This window comes from Microcaecilia unicolor, chromosome 9 (genome assembly GCF_901765095.1).
Source record: "Microcaecilia unicolor chromosome 9, aMicUni1.1, whole genome shotgun sequence".
NCBI lineage: Eukaryota > Metazoa > Chordata > Amphibia > Gymnophiona > Siphonopidae > Microcaecilia > Microcaecilia unicolor.
The window spans coordinates 145,361,384-145,370,677 of record NC_044039.1 but is presented as its reverse complement, the minus strand read 5'-3'; the positions used below and the strand labels follow the sequence as shown (position 1 = coordinate 145,370,677).

General features: G+C 45.2%; 1 protein-coding gene across 4 annotated transcripts in view; it reads right to left on the bottom strand.

Moving 5' to 3' along the window:
• Positions 1 to 3,448: 3,448 nt before the first annotated feature.
• The window catches only part of NDUFAF1 (NADH:ubiquinone oxidoreductase complex assembly factor 1), a 52,447-nt gene continuing 46,601 nt past the window's right edge, over positions 3,449 to 9,294 (bottom strand). For all 4 annotated transcript variants that reach the window (XM_030214088.1, XM_030214091.1, XM_030214090.1 and 1 more), the window contains exon 5: positions 3,449 to 3,912. In XM_030214088.1, coding sequence (XP_030069948.1) covers positions 3,778 to 3,912 — 135 coding nt within the window. In that variant the 3' untranslated portion in view covers positions 3,449 to 3,777. The remainder of the gene's footprint in view (positions 3,913 to 9,294) is intronic.

Here is a 9,294-nt window from a genome sequence, read left to right as displayed (position 1 = left end):
TATGTTCCCTGGATTTAAAGGACGCATACACTCACATCCCGATACTGCCAGCTCACAGACAGTATCTCAGATTCCGCCTGGGCGCACGGCACTTTCAGTATTGTGTGCTGCCCTTTGGGCTCGCCTCTGCCCCACGAGTGTTTACAAAGTGCCTCGTGGTGGTAGCGGCCTACCTACGCAAGCTGGGAGTGCACGTGTTCCCATATCTCGACGATTGGCTGGTCAAGAACACCTCGGAGGCAGGAGCCCTCCGGTCCATGCAGTGCACTATTCAACTTCTGGAGCTGCTGGGGTTTCTGATAAATCACCCAAAGTCCCATCTCCAGCCAACTCAGTCTCTGGAATTCATAGGAGCGCTGCTGAATTCCCAGATGGCTCAGGCCTACCTTCCCGAAGCGAGGGCCACCAATCTCTTGGCCCTGGCTTCGCAGACCAGAGCGTCTCAGCAGATCACAGCTCGGCAGATGTTGAGACTTCTGGGTCATATGGCCTCCACAGTTCATGTGACTCCCATGGCTCGTGTTCATATGAGATCTGCTCAATGGACCCTAGCTTCCCAGTGGTTCCAAGCCACCGGGAATCTAGAGGATGTCATCCGCCTCTCCACCAGTTGCCGCACTTCACTGCTCTGGTGGACCATACGGACCAATTTGACCCTGGGACGTCCATTCCAAATTCCGCAGCCCACGAAAGTGCTGACGACGGATGCATCTCGCCTGGGATGGGGAGCCCATGTCGATGGGCTTCACACCCAGGGTCTGTGGTCCCTCCAGGAAAAGGATCTGCAGATCAACCTCCTGGAGCTCCGAGCGATCTGGAACGCACTGAAGGCTTTCAGAGATCGGCTGTCCTGCCAAATTATCCAAATTCGGACAGACAATCAGGTTGCAATGTATTACGTCAACAAGCAGGGGGGCACCGGATCTCGCCCCCTGTGTCAGGAAGCCGTCGGTATGTGGCGTTGGGCGTGTCGGTTTGGCATGCTTCTCCAAGCCACGTACCTGGCAGGCGTAAACAACAGTCTGGCCGACAGACTGAGCAGAGTCATGCAACCGCACGAGTGGTCGCTCCATTCCCGAGTGGTACGCAAGATCTTCCGAGAGTGGGGCACCCCCTCGGTGGATCTTTTCGCCTCTCAGACCAACCACAAGCTGCCTCTGTTCTGTTCCAGACTTCAGACACACGGCAGGCTAGCGTCAGATGCCTTTCTCCTTCATTGGGGGACCGGCCTCCTGTATGCTTATCCTCCCATACCTTTGGTGGGGAAGACCTTACTGAAGCTCAAGCAAGACCGCGGCACCATGATTCTGATAGCGCCCTTTTGGCCCCGTCAGATCTGGTTCCCTCTTCTTCTGGAGTTGTCCTCCGAAGAACCGTGGAGATTGGAGTGTTTTCCGACTCTCATTTCGCAGAACGACGGAGCGTTGCTGCACCCCAACCTTCAATCCCTGGCTCTCACGGCCTGGATGTTGAGGGCGTAGACTTCGCTGCGTTGGGTCTGTCTGAGGGTGTCTCCCGGGTCTTACTTGCCTCTAGGAAGGATTCCACTAAAAAGAGTTACTTTTTCAAGTGGAGGAGGTTTGTCGTTTGGTGTGAGAGCAAGGCCCTAGAACCTCGTTCTTGCCCTGCACAGAACCTGCTTGAATACCTTCTGCACTTATCAGAGTCTGGCCTCAAGACCAACTCAGTAAGGAATCACCTTAGTGCGATTAGTGCTTACCATTATCGTGTGGAAGGTAAAGCCATCTCTGGAGAGCCTTTAGTCGTTCGATTCATGAGAGGCTTGCTTTTGTCAAAGCCCCCTATCAAGCCTCCTACTGTGTCATGGGATCTCAACGTCGTCCTCACCCAGCTGATGAAACCTCCTTTTGAGCCACTGAATACCTGCCATCTGAAGTACTTGACCTGGAAGGTCATTTTCTTGGTGGCAGTTACTTCAGCTCGTAGGGTCAGTGAGCTTCAAGCCCTAGTAGCTCATGCTCCCTATACTAAATTTCATCACAACAGAGTAGTGCTCCGCACTCACCCAAAGTTCCTGCCGAAGGTGGTGTCGGAGTTCCATCTTAACCAGTCAATTGTCTTGCCAACATTCTTCCCCAGGCCGCATACCCGCCCTGCTGAACGTCAGTTGCACACATTGGACTGCAAGAGAGCATTGGCCTTCTACTTGGAGCGGACACAGCCCAACAGACAGTCCGCCCAATTGTTTATTTCTTTCGACCCTAACAGGCTAGGGGTCGCTGTCGGGAAACGCACCATCTCTAATTGGCTAGCAGATTGCATTTCCTTCACTTACGCCCAGGCTGGGCTGACTCTTGAGGGTCATGTCACGGCTCATAGTGTCAGAGCCATGGCAGCGTCGGTGGCCCACTTGAAGTCAGCCACTATTGAAGAGATCTGCAAGGCTGCGACGTGGTCATCTGTCCACACATTCACATCTCATTACTGCCTCCAGCAGGATACCCGACGCGACAGTCGGTTCGGGCAGTCGGTGCTGCAGAATCTGTTTGGGGTGTAAATCCAACTCCACCCTCCAGGACCCGAATTTATTCTGGTCAGGCTGCACTCTCAGTTAGTTGTTCTTCGTAGGTCAATTTCTGTTGTACCCTCGCCGTTGCGAGGTTCAATTGACCTGGGTTATTGTTTTGAGTGAGCCTGAGAGCTAGGGATACCCCAGTCGTGAGAACAAGCAGCCTGCTTGTCCTCGGAGAAAGGGTATGATACATACCTGTAGCAGTTGTTCTCCGAGGACAGCAGGCTGATTGTTCTCACCTACCCTCCCTCCTCCCCTTTGGAGTTGTGTGTTTCATATTTTATTGCTTGTCATTCAACTGGCGGGAGCGGTCGCGCACGGGCGGGAAGGCGGCCGCGCATGCGCGGTGGGCGTGGCCTGCGTGCCGACCGTCCCGCGAAGCTTCTTCCGGTTGGTGGGGGCTGCCGCGGACGTCAACCCAGTCGTGAGAACAATCAGCCTGCTGTCCTCGGAGAACAACTGCTACAGGTATGTATCATACCCTGTCCTTCGGGGCCTTGCGGGACCTAAGGGCTCACCTTCTTTCCAGACAAGACAATAGTGTGCAACTCAAAAGAGTATGTAACTGGGGGGGGGGGGGGGGGGGGGGTCATGTGCGGGTAAGGGGCATTCCCAGAAATAAGGTGTCATGTTACAAAATACCGGCATTTATGCACCAATGTTTGGTAGGAGTAAGTGCTTATGCCCAAAGTTAGGCACAAAATGCATGCTAAACTAGTATACCACAATACTACAGCGCCCTTTCCAGAATACTAGCTTAGCGTGGACCATAATGGCGCCTAACCGAGCACCATTTATTGAAGCTGGCCCTATGTTCTTACTATTTATGTCCTAAATGAATGCTGAGAAAGTTGTTTTGGTTCAATATTGAAAATTTATTTTTTTTATTTTTGAAATGTTATCATTACATATCAGAGAAAATCAGTCCAATAAAACACATCAATAACAACATCCAGGAAAATTATACGAGTAATACAATAATATTTCATCCACAATAAAGGAAATTTGAAAAATTAAATAAAAAAAAAAAAAAAAAAACCAGCAAGGGGGGAACAAAGAATTAGCAAAGAACCATGACACCGTGCTTGCATTAAGAAAATGTATATTGTGTTATAGTGACCTATACAAAAAATTTTACATGAGTAATATATGAGTAAATATTATGGATACTAATTCATTAAAATGATACATCAGCTTTGAAATTACATCACCACAATTGTACTATTTGAGAAACTGGTTCAGCATTATGGATTCCTTTTGTATTTCTCATATGCAAACTCTTCTGTGTGTGCTCTATCATTGCAGACGCCAATGAAATCAATCTCCAGCTGGAATGGGCCATCTACTTTATCGCCAAGTGTGAACCCAAGTGTATTAATCTAGAATCAGAACAAATGCATTATTTAAAAGTATAAAAAAGTAAAGAGGATTATTTTTAAATATTCAAATTGTTATTGATTTTTCAACATCTATACGGAATGAGACAAGAATTCTTTCATCTGTCCTAACTATACATCATTTAGGTACAGTTAGTTTAAATTTTGCAGGTAAGTATAGGCTACCAGGAAAGACAGGGTAGGAAGAAAAGGAGGAAGCGTGGCAATATATGTTATAAATTGCAGGACCTACAGGGTAAGGAAGAGGGAACGGCTAATGTATTTACACTGGTGTGATATACAGTGGCCTTCACAGACAGAAGTGAAGACATCCAAAATATAGCTGTGAAAGGGGAAGTACTACTATTAGGTGATTTTAATATGCCAGATGTTGACTGGAGTATCCCTATTGCAGGTTCATTTAGAAGCAGGGAGATCCTTGATTCTCTACAGGGGGAACTATTCCAGCAGTTGGTAATGGAACCCACATGGGATGGGGCCATACTAGACTTAGTGCTTACTAATGGGCAGAGTGTTTCTGATATTTTAGTACGTGATCATCTGGTATCCTTTGATCACCAGATGGTGCAGTTTAATATTAAGATAGATGTGGAGAGGGTTCATTCAAACGTGATTTTAGATGTCAAAAAACCTACATTTATTCAGATGGGGATTACCTCAAGGAATTGCTATCTGGATGGGATAATCTGGAAGAAGTTGGAAAGCAGTGGGCAAAACTGAAAGGAGTTATTGTAAGGGCAACAAATTTTTTGTAAGGAAAGTAAATAAAAGTAAGAGGACAAGGAGACCACTTTGGTTCTCAAAAGCAGTAGCTGAAAAGGTAAGGAAAAGAGAATAACCTTTGTAAATTACAAGAGATTGCAGAAAGAGGAAGACAGGTGATAATATCTGGAAAATCTACACGTATCAGAAAAGGAGGACGGAAAACCAAACGACAGCCGGCGTGGTTAAAAAGTGAGGTAAAGGAGGCTATTGGAGCTAAAAAGGAATCCTGAAAATGGAAGAAGGAACCGAATGAGGAAATTAAGCAGCATAAGGAATGTCAAGTCACATGCAAAGCGCTGATAAGAAAGGCAAAGAGAGATTTTGAAAGAAAGATAGCGATAGAGGTGAAAACTGATACTAAAATTTTTTTTAGATACATTAAAAGCAGGATTACCGGGGTGTAAAAGGGGTGATCAAGGAAGACAAATAGCAGAAAAACTAAATGAGTTCTTTGCTTCGGTCTTCACCGAGGAAGATTTGGGTGGGATACCGGTGCCGGACACGATATTTGAAGCTGAAGAGTCAGAAAAACTTATTGAAATATCTGTCAGCATTGCGCAACTTTCTCTGTCTTCATTATCCCAGCAGTAAGAAAGTCAGATACAAACATATGTTTGCTTTGTCTTTCCCATATACCAGTGCTAAGTCTTGGAATGAACTGCTGAAGCAATTAAAAGGGATATTAGACCATCAATTATTTAAGAAGTTCTTAAAGACATTCCTATTCATGAAAGCCTATTCCTTAACGAATCCCAACATTTGACTCCCCGTTGTGGTTTGAAGTGGGACTCTTACCCACTTGTTCATGTTGGACAGTTTTTCCTTCCCATGTCTTTTCTGTGAATTCCTCCTGACTCTGTCATCCTATGTTTATACCTTCTTTTATGGTACTTTTTCTTGAGCTACTGTACACCACATTGTGCCTGCACTTCTGGGAAAATGTGGGATAGAAATGCGCTAAAATAAATAAATACATAAATAAAATAAATCTGGAAGACGTAACGGAGCAGTTCTGCAAACTGAAGAGTAGCATATCTCCTGGACCGGATGGTATTCACCCTAGGGTACTGATAGAACTAAAATAATGAGCTGGCAGAGCTACTGTTATTGATTTGTAATATATCCTTAAAATAGAGCGTGGTACCAGAAGATTGGAGGGTGGCCAATGTAATGCCGATATTTAAAAAAGGTTCCAGAGAAGACCTGGGAAATTATAGACCGGTGAGTCTGATGTCGGTGGCGGGCAAAATGGTAGAGACTATAATCAAGAACAAAATTACAGAGCACATTCAAAAGCATGGACTACTGGGACAAAGTCAACATGCATTTAGTGAAGGGAAGTCTTGCCTCACCAATCTGCTGCATTTCTTTGAAGGGGTAAACAAACATGTGGACAAAGGTGAGCTGGTTGATATTGTGTATCTAGATTTTCAGAAGGCGTTTGATAAGGTCCCTCATGAAAGACTACAGAGGAAATTAGAGGGACATGGGATCGGAGGTAGTGTTTTACTGTGGATTAAAAACTGGTTGAAAGATAGGAAACAGAGAGTAGGATTAAAAGGTCACTATTTGCAATGGAGAAGGGTAGTTAGCGGTGTCCATCAGGGATCGGTGCTGGGACCTCTGCTTTTTAACATATTCATAAATGACCTAGAGATGGGGTTAACTAGTGAAGTAATCAAATTTGCCGATGACACAAAGTTATTCAAAGTAGTCAAATCGCGGGAAGATTGTGAAAAGCTACAAGAGGACCTTACGAGACTGGGGCGTCTAAATGGCAGATGACGTTTGATATGAACAAATGCAAAGTGATGCATGTGGGAAAGAGGAACCCAAACTATAACTACGTCATGCAAGGTTCAGCGTTGGGAGTCACGGACAGAGAAAGGGATCTAGGTGTCATTGCTGATGATACGTTGAAAACTTCTGCTCAATGTGCTGCTGCGGCTAGGAAAGCTAATAGAATGGGAATCATTAGGAGAGGTATTGAAAACAAAAATAAGGATATTATTCTGCCGTTGTATTGCTCCATGGTGCGACCGCACCTCAAGTATTGTGTTCAATTCTGGTCACTGCACCTCAAAAAAGACATAGTGGAATTGGAAAAGGTGCAGAGAAGGGTGGCAAAGATGATACAGGGGATGGGACAACTTCCCTATCAGGATAGGCTGAAGAGGCTGAGGCTCTTCAGCTTGGAGAAAAGGCGGCTGAGGGGAGATATGATAGAGGTCTATAAGATAATGAGTGGAATGGAATGGGTCGATGTGGAGCGTCTGTTTACGCTTTCCAAAAATACTAGGACCAGGGGGCATGCGATGAAGCTGCAGTGTGGTAAATTTATAACGAATTGGAGGAAATGTTTCTTCACTCAACGTGTAGTTAAGCTCTGGAATTCGCTGCTGGAAAAGGTGGTTAAGGCGGTTAACTTAGCGGACTTCAAAAAAGGGTTGGACGGCTTCCTGGAGGAAAAAGCCATAGAATGTTATTGAATGGACGAGGGAATAATACAGTATTTCTAGGATGGGCTGGACAAATTGCTTGTTCTTTTGGCCGCTGTCGGTGACAGGGTGCTGGGCTCGATGGACCCTTGGTCTGTCCCAGCATGGCGATACTTAAGTACTTATGTAAGCCGATAGAGTAGTCAGGAAAGCAAAGATGCAAATGGAAGAAAAAATAGCTAATATGATAAAATAGGAAGACAACTTTTTTCTTTTTTAAAGATATTTTAGTGATAGGAGGAAATGCAAAAGTAGCATTGTGAGACTCAAAGGTAAAGGAGAGGAATATGTAGACACTGATAAAGATAAGACGAAATTGCTTAATAAATATTTATGTTCTGTATTCACAGCTGAAGGGCAGGAGCGGGACTTGGATGTGCTCGTATGTGATGATCTTAAGGTGTCCAAACAGGTAGAAAAGGTGATGGTGAAAGCTAGAAGGATGCATGGGTACATAGAGAGAGGAATGCCCAATAAGAAAAAGGAGGTGATGATGCCTCTGTTTAAGACTCCGGTGAAACCTCATTTAGAATAATGTTTACAGTTCTGGAGAGACTGCACCTTCAAAAAGATAAAAACAGGATGGAGTCGGTCCAGAGGGTGGCTACTTTAATGGTCAGAGGTCTTCATCATAAAGCGTATAGGGACAGACTTAAAGATCTCAATAATGTATACTTTGGAAGAAATGTGGGAGAGGGGAGATATGACAGAGACATTTTTAAATACTTATGCAGCATAAAAGCACAGGAGGAGAGTCTCTTTCAATTGAAAGGAGGCTCTGGAAAGAAGGTGAAAGGGGACAGACTCAGAAGTAACTGGAGGAAATTCGTCTTCATGGAAAGGGTGGTGAATTTGTGGAACTACCTCCCGGTGGAAGTGGTGGAGATGAAAACAGTATCTGAATTCAAGAGAGCTTTGGATAAGTACATAGGACCACTAAGGGAGTGATAGGGAGAACAGATGGCATGGATGGGCAGACTGGATAGGCCATATGATCTTTATCTGCCTATATTTTTCTCTGTTTCTAGGTTTGTTTAGGGTACATGTGTGCCCTAGGGGTTAGGGCTGTGGGCCATCAATGCAGGGGACATAGGTTTGATTCCCACTGTGGTTCTTTCTGGCAACAGTTTGTCAGGTACGTGTGTCCTAGGGGTAAGGGCTATGGCTGCTCAATACGAGGGACCTGGGTTTGAATCTCACTATGGGTCTTTCTGGTCATTTTCTTATTTATCCTGCCATAGCTGCTTCAATGTGCTGGGTAGGTGTATGTGACATATTGGCCACTTTAATGGCATGGATGTGCAGACTGGATAGGCTATGGAAAAATTATGTTCTTGCCTGATAATTTTCTTTCCTTTAATCATACCAGACCAGCCAGACTAATGGGTTATGTCCATCTACCAGCGGAAGGAGACAGAGAAAATAGTTCCAAGTTAACCGCCCCTTAAGGGTATCGTGCAGCCTGGAATGTTCAGTATTTCGAATAGCCAAGCAATAGTGCTCTGAAGTTTAGAAGAAAACACTGTTAATACCAAACAGGCAAACTCTTGGAGTCAATATGCAGAACCTCACTGTTCCTGCTTGGCCAAAGGCAACTGGAACCTCCCCTCACAGTAAAGTAAGTGGAAGGGAATGGTCCATACTGAGCTTGCTCAAGCACATAGAGATCTACCCCTGAATCCGGGGAAAGAACTCCGTGATGCCAAGTAACAGGAGTCATACAGAGCTGGCACAACGACAAGTGGCAGGAGAATGAATAGAGAAGATGAAGTAGGCAGTGCTGTAGGACATCCCAGCGTATTGAAATGTCGTGGAACAGCCAGGGATACCTAAAGGAAACAACACTCTGACAGACTTAGCCAGGGAGGGCATCTGGACTGGTCTGGTATGATTAAAGGAAAGAAAATTATCAGGTAAGAACATAATTTTTCCTTCCTTGTCATCTATACCAGACCAGTCCAGACTAATGGGATGTAGCAAAGCAGTTTCCCAAAGAGGAGGGGAGAAAAGAAGAACGCAGAAGGTTGAAAAATCAACAAAGCTATACACACAGTAAAAAACTGATCAGCAGAAAAGGATTTGAATATCCGAACCACCAGGC